Here is a 21,880-nt window from a genome sequence, read left to right as displayed (position 1 = left end):
CTAGGAAGAAGAAGCCCTGAGGACTTGGAAGAGCCTGGGCTGAGTCAGAGCTGGATTAAGCCAGCCCTGAGGCCCTTGAATGGGTCCTCAGTGGGGGTCGTCAGGGTGGTCCCCAATAGCCTGTGGCCCTCAGAGGTTGAAGCAGCCTACACTTTGAGAGTCACTGAATATGCTGGGGCAGGACCGATGGCAGAACTGATTCCCACGGTGAAAAAGTCACTTCCAGTCCTTTTCCATGTGTGGGAAATCCATGGGTAAGAAAATGGGGGCCCATAGACATCAGGACCCTGAGCTCCAGAAGAAAGGAAAGGCAAAGACAGCAGAGAGGAGGCAGGGGAAGATGGGAGGGGGGTGATGAGCCCCCCCCCATCCTTGAACTGGTATCCATCAACATCCCCGCCCCCACCCAGAGAGCTGGCAGCTCCCTCAGCCCTGGGAGAAGAAAAGCAGGATTGAGAGCAGCAGCTGCATTTTCTCCTGAAATTGCTTCTGAAAATGACCAGACACTTCACTGGGAAAGTGACGACAATTTGGGCCCTGGGAGCAGGAGATGAGGCGGAGAGCGGGGGCGATCAGGCTCAGGTCATCACCCACTCCCAGCCAGACAGGATCTTCTGATTCTGAGAAGTCAAGGTTGGAGCTGTCATCTGGGGAGTGGGAGGCTAGCGGGCTAGCCAGAGCCTGAGCTACCGGTCCTCCAGCCCTAGCTCCGACAGGACAGGTTCTAGCTCCAGTCTGGGGGGGAGAGAGAGGGAGAGAGGAAGAGAGACAGAGAGACAGAGAGAGAGAGAGAGAGAGAGAGAGAGAGAGAGAGAGAGAGAGAGAGAGAGAGAGAGAGAGATTAATCTGCAGGCAGGAAGGATAGTTAATCAGGTCTCCCTGCCAGCATGATTACTTGGGCCCGTGAGCTGCCTACCAATGGAAGCTGTAAGGGACCCAGGCTCAGAGCTCAGTGGAGGAGGCAGGGAGGGTGGAGATGGTGAGAGGAGGAAGAGACAAGGGGAGACGGGAACAATGGCAGCCCTTCCCAATCTCTCCCTGGGTACAGATCCAAATTTCACAGCTATGTGCAGCATGTTCCCCAAAGATAGAACAGGGTGGAGAGACAAGACCGTCTCTGAGGAAAGAAGGATGAAGAACAGTGGGAAATTTCTAAAAGATATTACAGAGTAACACCGTCAAAGCCCACACAAACCGAGACAGCGAGATGGTATAACACAGTCCGAGCCTGGGAAAACGATCACGGTGAAGAAAAGAGGGAAAGGGTTAGTTCTAGGGATGAGCAGGTCTGATCAGTGAGTCTGCCCTGCTGAGGGCTGCCAGCTGTGGGAGAGTGCCTGGCAGCAGCTTGGCATCTCAGAGGCGTGGAGAGGAAGAAGGCTCCAGGGAGGCAGGTGTGATACAGCCCGTCTCTGGGGTACAGGGTGCCAGAGATCCTGGGAGCAGGGTCCCACCATACCCAGTTTGCCTCAGCTCGCACGAACCCGGCAGCCTTAGGCTGCTTTTCCCATCTGCAAGGAGCCTCATCTCCAAGGCAGGCGTCTTCGTCTCCCCCAGGGACACACTTAATGAATCAGTGCATTGGCCACCTGCGACCTGAGCCCTACTGGGGACTCTTCCCCAGGCTCTCTAAACTCCGCCGGAGCTCAGCCGGTCAAGGAGGCTGGAGACAATTCCCCTTCTTTTCTTCATTGTCTGTTCTATCTGGTTCCCATGAGCCTAAGGGACACATGGCATGGGGGAATGGAGGTGGAGGGTCCAAGTATGACTGGGTAAAAAAAAAAATCAAAGAGTCAAGCAAATGATGCCAAGGAGGTGAGTAAACACGGACCCGCCAACACCGCCAAGACCTTTCTGAAGCGTGTGATTTATTAGTGGGCATACAGACTGACGCTGGGAGGATGCTATGTTTGGGAAAGGATTCTGGAAAGGTCCAGGAACAGAAAGACCGTTTTCAAGGGTTCTTCAACTCTAAGCCCCTTCTCACAATCAGAAGAGCTAGGCCAAAGTTTTGGTCCAGAGGAAGAAGCTGTGTCTCCAGGAGGCTTCAATGTAATCACCTCACAGTCACCTCCATGGCATGACTTCCTTTCTTCTTGAAAGTCAGCTTGCTGTTCCCAGCCCCCTCAGGACCCTGGATAACCTTGACAGCCACACTGCTGTCCTTGAACCTCACTGAGAACCTGGAGGGAGAAGAGACAGAGAAAATGAAGCTGGGGCCTCCGCCTCTCAGCCCGACTCTTCTAGATGGCCTCCTCTCCCTGGAGCAAACACACAGCTCACCCCCACTCACCCGATGACTCAAGACCTGAGAGAAACTTGGTGTAGAGAGTCCAGGGCTGAGGGGAGGGACGTGTGGATAACACTGAGAAAAACCTCCGAGCCTTGCCCTGACACAGTCTGCTTTGGTTTCCGATTACACAGATTTCCCGGTCACAATGACCAGTAGTCCAGTCATCTGTCCCAAGCCGTCCCTCATCCCCAGCTCATGGCCTTACTTCTCAGTCACGGTGACAGAGAGTTGCCTCTGCGTGGCATCCAGCACAGCTTGGTACATTTTTGCCAGCAGTTCAACCACATGGTCACTGACCAAGAGGATGTCCCCCTTGGAGTCTGCCGATGACATCTGAGCAAGAGAGAAAAAAGTAGTAGAGATTAATGTTTTTCCTCAGGAGCAGCCTGAGGGGCATCAAAGACCCATAGTGAGAGGTTCAGTTCTAGTATATCCAGTTCCCCTCGGCCCCGGGAGGCCCACTCTGGAGACACTGCCGACGTAGCTCAGATACCTCACTCAGGTGCAAACTGAAGAGCCCATCCCGGAAGCTGGTGACTGACACCCCAGCCACATTCTCCAGCCCAACGACAATTTGGGCCTGGGACTTCTTGGCATCTGTGAGAATCACATGCCCCTTGGTGAGGAGGAGAATCCGGGCAGATGTCTAGAGAGGATGTAGGAAATAGTGAGGACGGGCATTGCCACCCGCCCCACCCACTGGGCAAAGCATGCGCAGCCAGCCCCAGGCCATTTCCCACCGTGGGTGCAGTGGCCCTTTACCTTGCCATTGCCACGGTTGACCTTCTTCACAGTGTCCGCCATCAGAACAGGCCCTTCCTCCTTACCCTTCAGTTTCTGCAGCTTGGGGTTCCCCTGCAGCCCAACGTAATCACCACGGTATGGAATCGGGACACTGAGGACATAAGAGAGGCGTGCAGTGAGACCAGGTCCCCGGTCACCTCCCTGAGTGCCACGCCCCCTCTTCTACCATATCTTGTTTCAGCGATCCATTGGTATGTCCGGGACCAACACCTGCTGGGTCAGAGCCTTTAAGGAGGGCCCAGCTAGGTGTCTCCAGTCCTCCTGGGCAACTCAAGCTTGAGAGGCCACATCTCTCACCTCTGAGGGTAGGAAGCCTTCTTGCTCTTGAACAGTTCGCTGGCACAGAGCTTTTCCCTCAGCATCTGCACCTGCTTCGGTGACAGCTGATCTCGGAACTTCTTGCACTGTGAGGAGGAGAAAGCTCAGATTGTGGAAGTGGAAGGCGGGGTGGTAAAGGAGGGAAGTGAGCAAAGGGGACAAGAGAACCCACGTGGAGCAGAAGGCTAGAGGGGAGATGACAGAGACCACGGGGAGCAGAGGGTTGGAGGGGAGATGACAGAGACCACGGGGAGCAGAGGGCTGGAGGGGACATGACAGAGACCATGGGGAGAAGAGGGCTGGAGGGGAGATGACAGAGACCACGGGGAGCAGAGGGTTGGAGGGGAGATGACAGAGACCATGGGAGAAGAGGGCTGGAGGGGAGATGACAGAGACCACGGGGAAAGAGGGCTGGAAGGGAGATGACAGAGACCAGACACAGGAAAAGGACCTGGAGGACTAGTGAGGACGCAGGAAATTGAGGGGTGTTTATGAGAAAGTGGACACTAGCAAATGCAAGACCCATGAAAGCACAGCCAGCACTCAGGACCAGGCTGAGCCCACACAGGCGTCCTAAGGACCAGGCTGAGCCTCCACGGGCGTCCTAAGGACCAGGCTGAGCCTCCACGAGTGTCCTAAGGACCAGGCTGAGCCTCCACGGGCGTCCTAAGGACCAGGCTGAGCCCACGTGGGCACCCTAAGGACCAGGCTGAGCCCACGTGGGCACCCTAAGGACCAGGCTGAGCCCACGTGGGCACCCTAAGGACTAGGCTGAGCCCACGTGGGCATCCTAAGGACCAGGCTGAGCCCACGTGGGCATCCTAAAGACCAGGCTGAGCCCACGTGGGCACCCTAAGGACCGGGCTGAGCCCACATGAGCATCCTAAGGACCAGGCTGAGCCTACATGGGCGTCCTATGGTATGTTCTGGATAAAAGAACAGATCATACTATGATGTGAAGGAAGTGGGACACACAAAGAACAGATATTGTGTGGTTGCCACTTAGAGGAGTTTCCTCCAAAAGCAAAAGCCAGTGAAACAGAAAGTAAAGTATTGGTTACGGGGAAGGAGGTCAGGGCTAAAGGGCAAAGAACAAAAGTATAAAGACGGGTGGCCATGGCCCTGCAACAGCCTGAACATACTTGTTGCCGAAACTCTGACGCTTAGAAATGGGAACATAACAGACACAACTTTGCATATTTTACCACAGTGAGAGTAAAGGGGTGAGGAGGAAAATAAGGGGTGGGTCACAATAGAGAAGGGACGCCTGACCTCACCTTCCACTGGTGGAAGATGCGCTTCAGCTCCTGATTGGCCCTGTTGAAGTACCTATAAGGGGCAGGGGGCCATGTGTCGTCCAAGACTTTGGTGGATGGCAAATTATTCTTCAGAGCCAAGAGAAATTTCAGTGCCTGCGTTGAAAGCAGAGTCTTAGGAATGAAGTCAGGGGAAGACCCACTTTCAGGCAGGTGGATTCACACCCAGGTCCTGCCACTCAAGAGGAAAGCCACGCCCTTGTGAGGAGCAGGAGCAAAGCTGGGGAGGTGGACAGAATTGCCTCTCTGTCGGTGGGTGCACACTGTGCTCTGGGGCTGGGGTGAAGAACAGAAATGGGAAGCAGCAGGACCTGACACCTGGGTCAGGGAGGTGGGGCGATCCAGCGTCAAAGCTGGTCTCTGTATACTGTTCCCTGGCTTTTTCATCTCTCAGGTCACAATGACCTACAGCTGGGGCCATTGTCTGTGCTGGTTATTGGACAGACGCCAAATCTGCCCTCCTCTCTAATCAATGGTGCCTGACACCTCAGCCTAACGTTCACAGTCCTGTCACAGAACCCCCTGGCCTCCCAGCATTCCAACCAGAAAGGCTCCTTGCCACAGCCCCTCCACCTTTGTGCCCTCGAGGCTGCTGGCACTCGGCCTACTTCTCGCTGATCTGACAGCTGGACTCTGCCCACCGGGATTCTGCAGTGTGTGAGCTGCAGCTTGAAGCCCTCCCAGATGCTCCAGGGTCTCCACACCACCCTCCTAGCCAGGGCAGAGGCGCCCAGTGCTTGCCTTTTCTAGATCTCCAGAGTCTAACCTGCCTAGAGCCACGGGCTGCCAAAACTTCTGTTAGGTGGACAATCTTAGGCAGTGGCTGGAAGCTCAGCAATCAAAACGCTTCGCAACCAGCTCTACCACTTATCAGCTCCAGGGCCTGGGGCCGGGGGGCAAATTACTCAGTCTTCCTAAGCCGTAGCTTGTTTTTGTTTTTTTTGTTTTGTTGTTGTTTTGTTTTGGTTTTTTTTGAGATAAGATCTCACCGCGTCACTACGTAGCTCTGCCTGGCCTGGCACTTGCTGTGTAGACCTAGCAGATCTCCAACTCACAGAGATTTGCTTGCTTCCGCCTCCCAAGTGCTGGAATTAAAGGTGTATACCACCACACCTGGCCTGAGTTTTAGTTTTTTAACCTGTGAGGTTGGGGAAAGCAGAGGGCCTACATGGCAGGGCTGTTAGAAGAATTGGAAAGAGTATACGTAGCATATTGTCAGGTAATGGCGCTAGATTAAAGACCACGGCAAAGTGCCAGGAGCGTTGGGAGAATCAGTGACCCAGGACTCTTGGGTGTGATTTATTGAACCACGCAGTCCTGGCTTGATGTTCAGCAGCTGCCTGACAAGGTCCAGGTGAAAGGCTGAAAGAAGGGACTGTTGGGGGTAAGTGCAAAGTCAGGTCGCAGCCCTCAGCTGTCCAGCGAGACAGCACGTACTGTGGGAGGGACAGGACATGGCAGAGCCAGCCCAACAGGCCAGGCTAGCACGGGGCTAGGGAGAAGGAGGGGGAAAGAAAGCCAGAGGATGCCAGGACGCCTCAGCTCAGAACTCCCACCCCTCCCAGTCAAGCAGTCAAGCAGTCCAGGCTTTAGCACGACAGAGAGGAGTTCCAAATGAAGATCCTTCACGCTCAACCGAGCATACTTGGTGAGGGTCCTAAAAACTAGCAAACAGCAGTCGCCTCAGGTCAGTCCCACCTTCCTGCAACCCTTAGGCTGAGGCCCCTATGCTCCCATCTTGTCTGGCTTTTTCCCAAGGGTTCACTGGGGTACTGTTCTCTCTGTGGCTTTCCAGTGTCCTCTGGGAAATGTCCCCACTACCTAACAGTCCTGTTGGAAGCCATCCCTAGCTGGAGGCCTCCTTCCGTCAGACCCAGAGATGGCCCTCCTCATTTGCCTGGGGGTTCAGAGGAGATGTGATTCCTTCTACCTCAAAATGGATCTTAGCAGTCAGGCTAGTTAGTCCTCATCATCCACTTCCATAAGAAAGCTACCACCCCCCATATCCCCACCCCCCATCTCCCTACCCCCCACCCCCCAGTCGGTCTCTCCCCAGGTCTATGTGTCCTCTGCTCAGATGAGAGTACCAGGACCCCACAATGGCACAGGATGCAAATAGCATCTACCTGAGCCAAGGGATGCCTGATGCGGCTCCGGTTAGGACACCCAGTCCCAGTGTGTGACTGCTCTCTGTCTCATGGAGTGAAGACGCTCCTAGGGAAGGCTTGGAATCAAGCCCCTCCCCATCCTCTCCCAAGGCTGTCCCAACTCTTCCACCCCTCCCCATCCTCTCCCAAGGCTGTCCCAACTCCTCTGCCCCTCCCCATCCTCTCCCAAGACTGTCCCAACTCCTCTGCCCCTCCTCATCCTCTCCCAAGGCTGTGCCAACTCTTCTACCCTTCCCCATCCTCTCCCAAGGCTGTCCCAACTCCTCCACCCCTCCCCATCCTCTCCCAAGGCTGTCCCAACTCTTCTACCCTTCCCCATCCTCTCCCAAGGCTGTCCCAACTCCTCTGCCCCTCCTCATCCTCTCCCAAGGCTGTGCCAACTCCTCTGCCCGCCTCGCACCTTCTCCCCAGCACTTACCATGCTCTTATAGATAAAGTTGGACAAGGTGCGGGCAGCGCCTGACCGGAAGTATTTTCGATAATTCTTGCGGGCCTAGAAGGGAAGTGCGAGGAAGATGTCAGCATGAGGCAGAGTCTAGGAGAGGTTCTGCTATTTGCTTTCAACCAAAGTGCAGTCAGAAATATCTAAATAAACAAACGCCGGGCTGAGACTGAAACAGGAAAAATGATTCGAAGGTGGAAACACACCCAGGCCAGTCTCCCGGACGGGAGACACCCACAGCCAGCTGGGCCAGAGCAGGAGGGCGGTCTCAGTGTCACAGCCTGGTGCATAACCCAACAGGCCCCCTCTGCCCTTGGTTACCTTCCACCCTCTCACGAAAGCCTGGATCAACAGCGTTGAGGCCTTTATCTTCCCGTAATGCTTCCTTTGCTGTGGAAACATGAGCACTGTTAGAAGAGGCCACACCCTAAACCACAGGTCCCCGCGACACATGGGAAAGGACATGGCACCTTGTTGCCCCGGAACCAAGCGGAGATGAGGATCTGACTTTTGCGCATCTGCTGGTAGTGCGTCCGGCAGCGCCAGCCCCGGTACACCTTCTGGATGAGTGTGGCCAGCTGCTGGATCTTCAGGCGCCTTTGTTCCTCCAAGTAAAAAAGCTGGGGTGGGGGCAAAGAAGGGTTTGCTCTCCCTTGCACGACAGGGAACTGAAGCTCCCCAGCCTGCCTCCTACAACCAGGCCAGGCCCCGGGATGAACTCCTAGCTCAGGGCAGGAGAGGTCAACCCTCAGTTCCCAGGGTGGCACCCTCCTCCTGCACCATCTGGTCCTGCACTGGTCGCTGCCTTCCCCGCTAGCCTCTTTCTAGCTCCATTCTACCCCCACCAAGTGCAGCCCCCCAGCTTCCTGGCTCACAGTCTTGGGACTTCTGATAAAGATCTTTGTCTTCCCATAGGCCAGCTCCTCTGAGGACACAGCCACAGACTCCAGGACCTTCTCCACACCTTCCCTACAGGGGCAGATGGGGGAGAGCTGCAGGTGAGGTACGCCAGGCAGAATCCCCTTCCACATCTCCCCAGCCCTCTGAGGCCCAGCCCCTTCATCCCCACTGGGTCTTACCGGTCTCCCCCGTTCCAGTGAGGCCAGGTGCTCCTGCTCAGCAGTCGGTACCTTTCGAAGAAAGGCCTGTAGAGTTGGCGGTGGGCATAGCCAGCCCTACGCACCCGAACATTCTCCAGTAGCCCCAGGTATCGAACCTGGACCACAACCAGCTCTGGGGAAAACCTGCCGTACTGTTGCAGGTCGTTGGGCTTTATGCACCTGGAAGGAAGTCGGGAAGAAGCAGGCTCAGGAGCAAACTCCACGCAGGTGGCACTGCCCTGGTGTTCCTGTGCCTACTCCCCAAACCCTGAGATGGGAGTTTCAGTAGAAGTGTAAGGGAGACGCTCTTGGCCTCCCCAGTTTCACTCTCCCCTGATGCCACTCTGTCGGCCACAGAGTGCCCAGCTAGCTCCTCATCTGGTCCCGTGTTCCATGGAGAAAGAGCCTGTTCCAGAGACTGACTCCCCGATACAGGCATGTCCTACCAGGCACAGATCCCACACCACCTTGAGGATGCTCCCCTGTGCGCCCAGCTATTCACCTGATATAGTTGGGGTTCTTAGAGTACAGGTTCTTCATGAGTACGGCCACCGAATTCTTAAACTGTGACCCAGCAGTCGGGGGACGTTTGAGAGACGCTTCCTTGGGATTACCCTCTGGGAACAAGGACCGAAGGAGAGGATGCCGGGCCTTCCACATGGTCTGGGATAGGTCTCGGAAGAGCAGGTCGTTATTCTTGTCGATGAAGCCGTTCACGTTGTAAGTCACCTACAGAGGGGCAGATGTAGGTTCAGACCCCACGCCTCCTTCCAGCACCTGGACCTCCCTGTCTCAGTTCCCACTTCCACACCCGCTTCTGCCCTTGGCTCCCACGCAGCCTCACTACAGTACCTTGCCCGCATAGTGGGAGATGCGGAAGCAGCTGAGCCCCATGGAATGGTCGTACTGGCGCTGGGCATTCTGGGTGACTTTGCTCTCATAGTGACTGTGCTTCGAGAAGAGCTGGTTCAGCTTTGCCAGGAAAGTGGAGTCGCTGACCACCCCAGGCCTCAGGCACTCCTCATCCAGCATGGCCAGGATGCCTCGCTGACTCTGGGTCATGGCAACAAGATCCAGGTGAGCTTGACCCGCTCCTCCCACCCCTCTCATCCTTGCCAGGCTCGGGGAAGGGAGGATGCTCAGGAAGTCTGGAAAGGGGGGTCCCAGAGCTGAGAGGACAGCTGCTCACATGCTCAATGAGGTTACAGATGATGCCGTTGTCAAAGTAGTCCACCTTGGTCCACGGTATGCCCTGGCAAAGGGAGACATCAGTCACAGAAGCAAGTCCCAGAGAACCTCTAAAGTCCTCGCCAGATCCAGGCTCCCTCTAACTCACTGTAAAAAGGACTTCAGAAAGGCCTGTCACTCAGGGACAACCTCGGTTGGGTTCAGTTTACAACCCACCCCTCCCAGGTTGGTGGTGAATTCGTGTGTGTGTCTCAGGGAGTGGGCAGACACACAGGAGAAACCAGAGCACCTGTAGGAGAAGGTGAGACAAAGCCAAATACCGGGAGATGGTGCGGGCTGGAAGGGAGCGTGACTGTCAGGTGTAGGGTGGGACAGAGCTCACCCCAGTGTGGGGTAGAGAAGGGGCCGTGCACATGAGGAAAAGAGGCTGCGTGAACCAGGACTGTTACCCAGCAACAAAGCCAATCTGATGCATCTTCAAAGATCCACACCTGTGGTTTTAGTTCCACAGCGCCCACCACACACTTGCTAAAACACAGACTGCTCCTTCTGCTACACTGTTTCCAACTCGGAGTGTTTGGGATGCGCCCAGGAACTGACATTTCCAACCTGTCCCCAGTGGTGGTGTTGCTTCTGGCCCCGCACCACACTTCAGGGCTGAGATGTCTCAGCGGATAAGTGTGCCTGCTGCCAAGCCTGCCGACCTGAGTTCAATGCCCAGGTCCCACATGCTTGGTGGAGAGCATCAGCTTCTCCGGGCTGGCCTCTGACCTCCGCTAGAAACTTATACTTTTTTAAAGGGAGGATCGCTCTCTGCTTTGCGCTCGCAGCGAACATCAGGATTACAGGAGGTTATGTCATAATCCCTCCCAAGGACCAGACAACTCAAGTAGGCTATGGCGCACAAGCCTTCCCCTCTTTCCTCTTAGAGAAAAGAGACTGAACCTAAGTGAAGTTGACTTCCTACTGCTTCCCAAAGTACCTTTCCCAATGGGCTAAATGCAATATGGCATCCTGCAATACCACACAGCCAAGCAAAGATGTACAGAACAGAGCATATTTGCTAGCTTTTGTGTATGTTTTATATATTTTTAAAAAGTCCATTTACATATTTGCATGTAAATAGGAAAAAGCCCTTCTGGTCTTTGTGGGGAAGAAAATTGAGAGTTTAGGGGCAGAGGCGAAAGGAAATTTTTATTCATCTACCTTTTAAAGTTTTTGAATTTTGAAATATAGAAATGTATCATCTTTAAGCACTGAAGTTGTTAAAACAAAAAAAAATGCGTGAAACAATACATTTTGTCACAATGTTGCCATCAGCCCTGTTGCAGAGACCAGCTCTCGATCCCTCGCAGGGAACATAGCAGGGAACGACTCTGGAAGGGTTTAATGAGCGAGACGCTGGGCTGCTCACCCTTGGAAGTGGATTGGCTTGCTCAGAGAGATTTTTTAACACCTAGTCATGGTTGCAGGGGTTATGCGAGTCAGAGGAGGGGTGTGGAAATCTGGCTCCGCAGGGCACTTCTGGTGAGTAAATCCAGAATCATGCATCTCTAATAGCGGACAGCAACATCACCCAGCGCCCCAGGGAAGGCAAAGGTTCTGACATGTTTGAGAGGGAGCAGGAAAGGGATATGAAGGGTGCCAGGCCCTCCGACCAGGACTCTCCACACAAACACCCTTTCTGAACTGGCCTGGAGCAGAAGGCTGGGGACAGGAAGAAGGGAAGCGGACTGTTGGGGCAAGTTAGAAACGCTGAACGCTCAGCTGTGAGAGGGAAACATTGTGTCCTTTGTGTTTCCATCTGGGGACAATTAGAAGGAAATTGTGGGCTCGCATCTGGAAGTCCCTCAGCAGAGCAAGCAGGAGGCTGGGCTCACCTCTCTCTTGTACTCCTCTTGTTCCTCCTTCAAGGTCAGCTCTATGAACACCTGCTGCAGCTTCTCGTTGCAGTAGTTGATCACGAACTGCTCAAAACTGTTATCCTGTGAGGGAAAGGAGGCCGGCTCACCTCAGACCCTTCCTCCCTCACAGCCCCTCCCGCCCACCCTGAGCCGGTCCCCTATGCGGGGAAGCAGGCCGCTGAGGTCGGATGGTGCTCTCTCACCTCCAGAATCTCAAATCCGTAGATATCCAGAACTCCCATAACCTTCCTCTTCTCCTCAGTGCTCACCTGGAGGAGAGGGAGGACAAATAAGAGGAAACCTCCTGAGCAGGATCAGAGCAGGGGCAAAGAGAGCTGCAGCTTGACCGGGCTGGAGAGGGAGGATGGAGGGGAAGGTACTAAGGGTTCCCATGACATTAGATGCTCTTAGAATAGTGGGTCTCTCAGCCTTCCTAAAACGAAGGCCCTGTAATACAGTTCCTTGTGTCGTGGTGACCCCCAACATTATTTTCATTGCTATTTCATAACTGTAATTTTACTACTGTTATGAGTCATAATGTAAACACCTGGTTTTCTTTTTTTAAAGATTTATTTCTTTATTTATTATGAATACAATACACTGCCTGCATGTGTATGTGCACCCCTGAAGAGGGCACCAGATCTTATTATAGATGGTTGTGAGCCACCATGTGGTTGCTGGGAATTGAACTCAGGAACTCTGGAAAAAAAGTCAGTGCTCTTAACCACTGAGCCATCTCTCTAGCTCCCACACCCGTGTTTTCTAATGGTCTTAGGCAACCCCTGTGAAAAGGTCCTTCAACCCCCGAAGAGGACACGTCCCACAGGTTGAGAAACACTGCACTGTAGAGGTGGTAAAGAAATGCAGGGTGTATACACAGTATGGCTTTTATTCAGCCATGAATTGGATTACATCATCTGTATTGATGTGACTGGAATTTCCGAATCACACAGCAACCGCGTATATTCTGATCTGCAGAAAACCCTTGGGAAGCAGGCAGACATTCATAGTAGTTAGCAGCTGCAGCCAAATTGGGAAACTGAGGCTCAATATCTTTGCAAAGGTGAAAGACCAGACTGTGGGACTCAAACTTCTAGAAGGAAGTGTACCTTCCTCTTCCTGTTCTCTGTGCATCTCAGAAACCAGAGAATGGAACTGGCAGCCAGGACAAGAAGCTCAGGGAAGCAGGCTTTGGGATAGGCCTCTCACCTTGATGCTCTCATTGATGCGGCCCACTATCCAGTCAAAGAGGCGGCTGTAGACATTCTTAGCCAGGGCATCCCGAGCGTATTGAGCCTGGGGTGTGGGACACAGTCTCATTAATGTGGCAGCCACAGGACAGCCTCAAAAGTCAGGGCCTTCAAGAGGGCTCTTACCTGCGTGACATTCAGAACTGTGACCACCTTTTCTTTGGCTGTCTCCATGGTTCTTGAACACAAAGCTCTCTCCAGTTCCACCGAATTCAAACCCATCAATTCCCCAATCTCCCGAACCTCTAGAAAGACAAAGAAATACGAGGTGGTAGTGAGGGATCTCAGTGGGGAAAGGACCTGGGTGATTTCAGCTGGGTAAGTCACTGCAATTGGCCCAGGAGAATCTCCTAAAACTGGTCAGATTGTCCCTGTATATCAGAAGATTCGGCTAAGGCTCTGAGAGTCACAGACCAAAGCTTGAACATTTCCAGAGGCTCATCCCCAAGTGCTTCAGGAGAACAGTTCAGGAAGTCCCTTTGGGGGCACCTAGGGGTGGCTGGGTGCAAGCGTACCAGGTGAAGTCAATCGCCAATCACGTTGGAGGTGGAACAAAAACTAGCTTCGGGGTAGGGGACTCAGAGCAGGCTCTAGCAGGGTGGCACCAACCTTTCCCATCAGAGATGCCACTTGCTGGTATCCCATTGGCCTGGAACTCGTCGGTCAGCTTCACGTTTCCCAGCTTCAGCACCAGCGCTGTCACCTCCAGGACTTGTCTGATCTCATCCTCCGAGAACCCGATCACTGACATGGCACTCTTGGGAAGAGAGTAGGAAGTGAACTGAAGGAATGGGACCAATCCAATGCCTCCCTTCACAAACTGAACGAACGGGCCAGGTGGTGGTGGTGCACGCCTTTAATCCCAGCACTCGGGAGACAGAGGCAGGCGGATCTCTGTGAGTTCGAGACCAGCCTGGTCTACAAGAGCTAGTTCCAGGACAGGCTCCAAAACCACAGAGAAACCCTGTCTCGAAAAAACAAAAAAAAAAAACAAAAAAAAAACTGAACTAATGGGACCAAGCCAACACCTCCCTTCACAAACCCTGGGCTCAGAGGATGGCCTAAGGGCCCAAGCCTGCCCCACTCACCTGTAAAGCCCTGAAGTTGGAGGCGTCGTCCATGGCATTCACTTGGGACACTGCCCCGTTCAGATAGGTATAGCTACTTGCATCCTGCTCAAGCTTCAGGGCCTCTGGGAGGGTGAATACAGAGGAAAAGAGCTGGCGCGTGCTGTCCAGAATACAGCAGCCTGACACCTCATGACCTGGGTCGTGTTTTAGGTTCATCTCTTGTCTCCTCTGGATGGGGTTAATATATTTCCATGATAGTAAACTACCTTTCAAGTGGTTTTTAGGGCTTGGGTACTCATACCCGTTAGAGAGTTTCACAGGAGTTTCACTGATTTTTACCCCACCACCGGGGCTTTAAACAATGGAAATAACCAAGCAAACCCTCTCTCCCACTCAGGCAGGAAGGTGGGGGAAGAGAGGAAAACACCCATCTACTCAGTCCCAAGTCCCTGTGCAGTGCCAGCTCATCCAGCATTTGTTCTCTGTCCCTGACGCTGCCTCTGGAAGGTTCTCTCCAATGCTGACAGCTGGGCTGAATGGCTTTCTCGCATTCCCCTGAGGTAAATGAGTGTCTCTCCCAGCCCACATCATGAGAGCTAGGTTTTGATTTTTTTTTTCCTATCTTCCCCAAAAGTGAGTAATTTGCATGTCGGGACTGCTTTTCATCTCCAGATTCTGTGTACCTGGTTGGTAAATGGAATTTTTTTTTTCATTTTAGTAAATGAACCAAGGAAATGTCCCAAGTTGTCTACCTAAGATAGGAGGATTGGGCTGATCATAGACTAGAGGCATGTCAATTATATTTTATGCAAATGATCTGAGATTCAGGGTAGTGAACATCAGGCTGGATTTTAGTGGCAGCTCCCACTGTCACACAAGCTCTGAAACAGGAGCTTACTAAAGAAGGGAAGCTAGAGAGAGAATGAGTCAGAAAACTCGGGAATAATGACGCCAGGGAGATTCACCCAGACTCAACTTAAACTAACAGGTATGGACCCAGCTGGAATAAAACACAGTGTCTGTGAGTCATACAAATTGAACATCATTAAGGCCGTTAAGTCAAGAAGGGGGAGGACAAAATCTATGGAGTCTCCCGCACCACAGAGACTTCAAGCAGCAGAAAAAAAGCTATGCAAAAATCAAGCACTGAATAACAAGGACTCAAAGAGAGGGCTCCTTAGGGGCTAGGAATCCATAGTCTCACAGCTAGAGGGGAGGCTGAGAGACACAAAGTCCCCCTGGTCCCTCAGTGATGCTCATTGGGAGCCACCTCTGGCCAGTCCAGTTTTCAGGCTGTTGTGGACTCTTCCCCAGGACAGGCAAGGAGATTCATGCCGTCCACTCCTATAGCTGCCTGCACAGGCTGGAACCAACCATACTGCACTGCGGGGTGTCTGCCCCACACCTGCCATTCCTACGAGACTGAACTCTTTGATGATAGGGTCTGTCATTCTCAGCTCTATCGCTAAACCCTACCGTAGTGACGATCAGGTGTTCAAGCGGTGCTAGATGAACGGATGAATGAAGGAGACCTCTAAAAGGTAAGAAGACCAGGGAAGACTACTGTGTGGTGGTGCCTCTAATCCCTCAGGAGACACAAGCAGGCAGATCTCTGTGAGTTCGAGGCCAGCCTGCTCTACAGAATGAGTTTAAAGACAGCTAGGACTACACAGAGAAACCTTGTCTCAAAAAAAAAAAACAAAATAAAACAAACAAACAAACAAAACCAAAAAGAAAAAAGAGACCCTGGGAAGCTCCTAGGTGAGGTGGGTGTCTAAGTCCAGGCGCTGTCACTAAAGCTCCTCGGAGCTCTTAACACTCGTACATCCCGCCGCTTCTGTGTGACTGTCAACAGACCACGCAGGGCGCAGGGACGAGGGCAGCGCTGAGACAGTGAAGACATAGCTCTGGGAATCCGTCCCAGCAAAGGAAGAGAACAGAACCAGGAGTCATAGGCTCCCGGTGGGAAATGCAGGCAAGGAGAAATGGGGAGGGAGGGGGTCTTGAGAGGAGGGAGGAAGAGAGATCTAGAGTTCTGGAGATGGGACAAGGTTGGGGTGCTTTGCCATGCGTCCAGGAAGAACACGTACTTAGCAACTGTGGGTCTGCTCCAGCCAGCAGCTGGTAGAAGATGTGGAAGTTCCTTTCTCCTTTGAGCTGCTTCACTACTCGGGATTTCTCCAGCAGATCTGGGAGAGAGTGAGGAAACACCCTCTTGAGAGTCCAGGAGACAGCACAACACAGCCCTTGGATTCTGCCCTGAGCCCCAGTGGTCCCCAAAGGTTGGGAAGTTTCCTGCCATCTAACGGTCATTCTGCCTGAAGAAGCAGATGGCCAAAGGGGGACAGAGTTGGCAGGTGGGAGAGTGTTGGTGAGGCACGGGGAGGGGGACACATACAGTTGGTGATGACACCGCCAAGGGGGGATCCTTTGAAGTCAAATTCAATATCCATGTATTTTCCCTTCAGAGAGAGACCAGAGAGAGCATTGGATCTCCCCACCACCTGTGGGGAGGGGTCTGTGCTGCCCCTCTCACCCGCTCACCCTCCGCAGCAACCCCTTCCTCCTGGGCAGATGCGGTCACTTACAAATCGAGAGGAGTTGTCATTGCGGATGGTCTTGGCATTGCCAAATGCTGTGGAAACAAAGGGCGGGAAAATGAGAGGGTTGCAGCTCCCAAGCGAGCGAGCTAGACTCCAGAGGAGGGAAGCCTGGGGGATACTCCCTCCAGTCTACCAACCAATCACGTGGGTTTTTTTCAGTGATTTTGGAAGACCTTCTAGGGCAGAGGACTGGGAAGGGGTGCAGAGACTGGGGGGTAGACAGAGTGGGTCCCAGGGTGCTCACCCTCCAGCACTGGGTTTGACTGCAGCAGCTGCTCCTTCACAACGTTCACCTCATCTCCTTTTCCACAGACGGCAGCCACGTAGGACATCACCAGCTTACTCGCCTCTGTGTACAAGACGCTCTGAGTCCCCAGTCAGGGCATACCTACTCCCACACCCTTCAGTACCACAGAGTCCCTGGTCAGGGAATTCCCACTTCAATCTCCCGAAATTTGACTCCTCACACCACAGCAATAGGAGAGATGCCTCAATGGTTAGGATCACTTGCTCTTTTTTTTTCCCTATCTGGGTAACCTTGGCTGTCCTGGAACTCACTCTGTAGACCAGGCTAGCCTCAAACTCACAGAGATCTGCCTGCCTCTGCCTCCTGAGTGCTGAGATTAAAGGTGTGCGCCAACACCACCTAGCTACTTGCTTCTCTTGTAGAAAACCTAGGTTGAGTTCTCAGCACCCATATTAGGTGATTCAAAACCACCTAGACTCCAGTTCCTGAGGATCTGACACCCTCTTCTGGATTCCTCAGGCACCTGCATGTATGTAGTGCAATATATATATATATATATATATATATATATATATATATATATATATATATATTCAGGCATACAGATAAAATAAATCTCTAAAAAAGAAAGAAACAAAAACTAAAGAGGAAGTAAGTAAGGGATTGAACACAGCAACAGGCCTGCTTGGAGGGAGGAGACGATTCCAGACACGATTCCTCACCTGTCTTCCCGGCTCCACTCTCGCCTGTGATGAGGATACACTGGTCCAGGTCCCGATCCTTCAGTGACTGGTAGGCCATATTGGCCAAAGCATAGCTTGCAGGAAGGAAGAAGACAACAGCCAGTGTGAGACCAGACCAAGAGAGCATCTTTCCACCCATAGCACTAGGTTCATGCACCCTCCTCTGTGGGTGAGATTAGGCCACAATGGCAGGCCTAGGAAGGATTCTTAGGGAAGGAAGGATGCTGGAGAGCCTTCTTCAGGGGAAGGGGTGGGGAATCAGGATGCTTCACAGACATCAGGCTAGAGCTCTGTCGGCTCTGCTCTGGTCCCCTTACTCACATGTGGGGTTTCAGCTCATAGAAAGTGGAGTCCCGGTATTTGGCGATGAACTCTGGGCCATAAATGGGAAGTGACTGGTAGGGATTCACCGAGATCACCACACTCCCAATGTAGGTCTGGGGTCAGGAGGGGTGGAAGCAGATGAGCATGGCTGGAGGAAAACTGGGACCCATTGGGCACCCCACCATCTGGCAACCACGGTGAGCTCACATAAATCTCCTTTTCTTCATAACGGAGCCGGAGGTTCTTGATCAGAGAATCCTCATCCAAGGGTTCCAGGAGGACAAGGTCCTCCACCCCCACTTGGCCTTCCAGGAGAGACATGTCAAGAGGGTTGAGATCCTAGGCACAAACATAGTAAATTGCGGCTGCTTGCTCAGCTTAAGGGCTAAGTCATGGTGGGAGGAGAAGAGTGCAGAAGGGCCTACAAGAGCCCTCTTTTTTCCTCCTGCAGGAGGGCCCTCTAGTCAAAAGGGCCTCTGGACCAACCTGGCCAGTCAGGGAGGTGGAAGGACCCTCTGACCACTGAGTATGGGTGAGAGGGCCGTTAGGTAGGCCCATGTTTGCCCACCCACCTGGGGAAGGGAGGTATCAGGAGGCAGTAGATAGGGAAGAGGGCTGAAGGAAGTGTGAGCCAAGCTTTGTTCCTCAGCCAGGTGCTGGAAGCGCCCTCCCTCTTCAGGGCGTACTCCCTGGCTGCCTGCCCAGGCTTATACTCAACCCCAACCCCCGCTTCAGTCACCTAATCCCTCCACAATGCCTGTGTCCAGAGGTCTCTCCCTCCTGTCGTAACCACAGTGAAGTTCATGTTTAGATGACGTTGGACAAGGTGGGGAGTTCAAGAATATGGACAGTTCTCCACAAAACATTGGAACTCCCCATAGAACATGGAAGCAGATTTGTTTCCCCAGCTGTCAGATCTGTCTAGCTGTCCCTCCTGCTCTGTCTTTAATTGTAAAATCTTCAGATTGTATACTCACTCCTATCATCTTCTGGTGTGACCTTTGCTTGAAGGCACACCCCATTCTTTAGTAGCTGGTAGAAGTGGGCAGGGAGGGGTGCTACAGGGAGGGCTGTGGGCTGGGCCGCATGCAGCAGGCATATGGCAGGTGCTTCTTTAGGAAGAATCCAGCCCTCTTCAGGTAGACTGAGTAGGCGGGGTGGTGGAATTAGTACAATGGTCGGTGCCCCTCCCAAGCAGGAACAGAATACATTCCCCTGCTCTCCTGCCTCTCTGAGCCTAAAAGAGCAGGAATAGCAGATAGGGCAAGGAAGGGACCCGGCCTTCTTTCCCCTCCATTCTGTTTTCCCCAAGCTCCAACAACTTCCTAAATACCTAGACTGCAATGTGAATACTGATACCAGCAGCCTCTGGGAAACCTGCAGCATTATCACAGGCCAGGCAGGGTTCTAAACACTGGAACTTGACAGTTACAATAGCCTGTGAAGCAGATACTCTAATTATCCCTTTTATTTCAGATTAAATGTCAGTAGCCAATATTCAAGATGCCAAGGCAGGAGGACGGCCGCAAGTTGAGGCCAACCTGAGCTACACAAAATTCCAGACCAGCCTGAAGTGCAAAGATCTAGTCTCGACTCACACAGAGAGAGACAGACACACAGAGACAGAGAGACAGACACACACACACACACACACACACACATGAGACAGACAGAGACACACACAAGAGACAGACAGAGACACACACATGAGAGAGAGGGAGAGGAAGGAGAGAGAGAGCGCGCGCCTTTGAAACCGCTTGGCAGGAAAGGGTGTGAAGCAGGGTAGAGAACACATCTTTGAGTTGGTACTGAGAGAAGTTAACAAAATGTCTATTTGGTGGCTAGAAAGGAGAAACAGAAACAGATCCCAGAAGTGGCATCCCAAGGTGACACAGGTCAAGGCAGGACTCACCCAACACCGGAACAAGGATATAATTTGATGCTCCTTGGAGAATTGGGGTGTGGAGTCCCAGTCTGACGGGAAGGGGGTGAGCCGGCCACAGATGGCAAGTGTGAAGAGGTGTCTTAGCTAGCAGGAGCTGTCCATGGTGTCGCTGAAGCCAGGTGTCCCCCGTCCGTCCTTCCTCTGTGCTGCTTCCTTCAGTCTCCAGGTGCCGCTCAGGCCAGAAGAGGCCAGAGAGAAGGCTGCTCAGCACAAAGTCCAGGGCTGTTCCTGCTGAGGGTGTGGCTCCCTTAACCCTTCACAAGCCTGTGATGCCCAGCCTCCGTGTATTTAGGCAGAAGTTATCTGTCTTTTGCTGAGGGGCTCTAATAATCATGTTCCATGATTCCAAGAATTTGGAAATAAGAGCAAAAGAAACAATTTGTAGCCAAGGAAAAGATTTTCCAAGAAAGGGTTGGGAATTTTGCCATGGATGGAAGCGTGCTGGGGTTGGGGGGTCTTCCTAGCAGAGAAACAATATCTCCCTTAAAGCTACCTTTTCTATCTTCCTGGGAGCCCTGAAACTCTCAGATTGCTTGGAGGGCAAAGTAGCAAAATTCCAAATCCTGCCCACTTCTCTTTCCCTGAGTGAGACCTCACTATAGAGACCCACAGATAGTCAGAGCTGTGGCTCCTTACATTTCATGGACCTAACACCCACATCATGAGTAGCCCCACCCTGTGAGGCAGGCAATATAGATGCTTCCTTCCACGGGAAAATAGAGGCACTGTGGTAACATATGACACCTGTGCCCCAGTTCCACAGCTATGAACATAAGGAACCAGGAACAGCACACACTTCTCAATCTTGTCTACAGAAGGTTGCAGTCTAAGTTCTGAGGTTTCTACTGTAATCATTTCTCATCAGTAGAATGCCAAATAAGACCCCGAGATGCTGTTTCCTGGGCATTAGTCCAGCAGAAAATGGCTCCCCAGACAGGTAAAAGCTTCTAAAATCCAATTTCCCAACATGCCTTCACCCACCCAGGAAAATTCCTAAACAGCATGCCCCTCTGCCTGCTCTCTTCTCTCAGATACACGCAAGAAGAGAAAATTAGGTAATTGTACCACTTAACTAACGTGGAGACTATTTCCCAACTCTCAGCTTTTGCTGCTTGGTCCAAGGTCCGAGCTATATTGCTCCAGCAGAAGCACTCTGCATAAGCTTGATCCATCAGCAGTTCCACTTTCAACCTGCCCTTACATAATTTATTTATTGATTTACTACATCTATTTGAAGGGAGGACAGCAAGGTAAAGAAAAAGCTGAGCAAAAGTGGTTATCAAAACATATTCCCTTATTATGGGGGGTGGGGCAGTATCATTGTGTCAGAGCCAGAGTGACTGCTGATCCCACTTTCTGGTGAAGAACCAGACCTAGAATAAGAAACTTTCCCAGACCCCCACCACTGCCAATCTCCACAGCTGGCACTAGAACCTGGGTCTTTTGCTCTCAGGGCTAAAGTCTGCAGTTGCTTGGGGTTTGCTTCCTCTTCTCACTCACTCAGTGCCTACTGCATGCTTTAAAACAAGATGGCACGTTGGTTTCAAAACAATAATAAATTTCAGCTCCTGCTGCCAACCATGCTGACCTGCCTGGGACCCCGCCCCCCGTGGGCTCCTATATACCTGGAGGTGTAAATCTCCATCTGTGGCTGGGCGTTGTACCACTTTTAATCCCAGCACTGGGAAGGCAGAGGCACCCTACATAAAAACTAGGGAAGAGCTGGGGGGGAATGTAGAGCACACACACCCCAGTCAGCTGGAATTTGGACGTCCACCGTCCTGAACTAGGGCAGGTTGGTACAGCACTGTCATCTGCTTTCCAGACACCAAGCTAACCCCTAATCACCTTCCGTTGTCCCTATCTACACTGGGATAAAGTATGGCTCAGTGGTAGCCTATGGCTAGCGGAGTCCCTGAGTATGAGCCACCCTGAAAAAGTGAACAAGCTTATACTCCATACAATGGGTGTAAAGGAATTCGGTGGGATGTAGGAATGAGTATACAAATGACTCTGCCAGACTCAGCCCAACCATACAGGAAACACAGGGATTTTACTGTCTATGTAGCTTACATTCTGACAGCTGACACTCATCTGATCACACTGATTCAAGCCTCCCAGCCAATTTTATTTTCTTTCTAAGAGTTTCTCTTTAGCTTTGGAGC

The 21,880-nt window shown here is 52.4% G+C and overlaps 1 protein-coding gene across 2 annotated transcripts; it reads right to left on the bottom strand.

Moving 5' to 3' along the window:
• Positions 1–1,848: 1,848 nt before the first annotated feature.
• Myo1a (myosin IA) lies at positions 1,849–19,909 on the bottom strand. Of its 2 annotated transcripts, none has more exons than XM_075954435.1 (28): positions 19,683–19,909; positions 17,978–18,109; positions 17,768–17,883; positions 17,426–17,520; positions 16,701–16,805; positions 16,442–16,488; positions 16,252–16,315; positions 15,944–16,042; positions 13,872–13,975; positions 13,393–13,540; positions 12,910–13,028; positions 12,743–12,829; positions 11,737–11,802; positions 11,510–11,614; positions 9,631–9,693; positions 9,294–9,494; positions 8,944–9,170; positions 8,421–8,621; positions 8,217–8,310; positions 7,812–7,961; positions 7,663–7,731; positions 7,318–7,392; positions 4,693–4,827; positions 3,395–3,501; positions 3,056–3,188; positions 2,787–2,939; positions 2,499–2,626; positions 1,849–2,183 (listed from the first exon to the last, which is right to left on the bottom strand). In XM_075954435.1, exons 2-28 carry the CDS (start codon positions 18,089–18,091, stop codon positions 2,057–2,059), a joined length of 3,132 nt encoding a protein of 1,043 aa, XP_075810550.1. In that variant the 5' UTR covers positions 18,092–18,109; positions 19,683–19,909; the 3' UTR covers positions 1,849–2,056. The 2 variants fall into 2 exon arrangements, with proteins under 2 accessions (XP_075810550.1, XP_075810551.1); XM_075954436.1 differs by lacking the exon at positions 19,683–19,909 and adding an exon at positions 18,343–18,369.
• Between the last annotated feature and the right edge of the window lie 1,971 nt (positions 19,910–21,880).

This window comes from Microtus pennsylvanicus, chromosome 20 (genome assembly GCF_037038515.1).
Source record: "Microtus pennsylvanicus isolate mMicPen1 chromosome 20, mMicPen1.hap1, whole genome shotgun sequence".
Taxonomy (NCBI): Eukaryota; Metazoa; Chordata; class Mammalia; order Rodentia; family Cricetidae; genus Microtus; species Microtus pennsylvanicus.
The sequence above is the reverse complement of the archived record's forward strand: the minus strand, read 5'-3'. Positions and strand labels throughout refer to the sequence as shown.

What these genes read in the sequence shown, in the direction of transcription:
- Myo1a (XM_075954435.1), bottom strand. Translation starts at nt 18,091, where the DNA reads ATGTCTCTCCTGGAAGGCCAAGTGGGGGTGGAGGACCTTGTCCTCCTG. An exon ending in AAGAACCCCAACTATATCAG is followed by an intron (nt 8,622 to 8,943) that starts GTGAATAGCTGG and finishes ACTTCCTTCCAG; the next exon opens with GTGCATAAAGCCCAACGACC. An exon ending in TTATCAGAAGTCCCAAGACT is followed by an intron (nt 7,962 to 8,216) that starts GTGAGCCAGGAA and finishes CCCCCACCCCAG; the next exon opens with CTTTTTTACTTGGAGGAACA.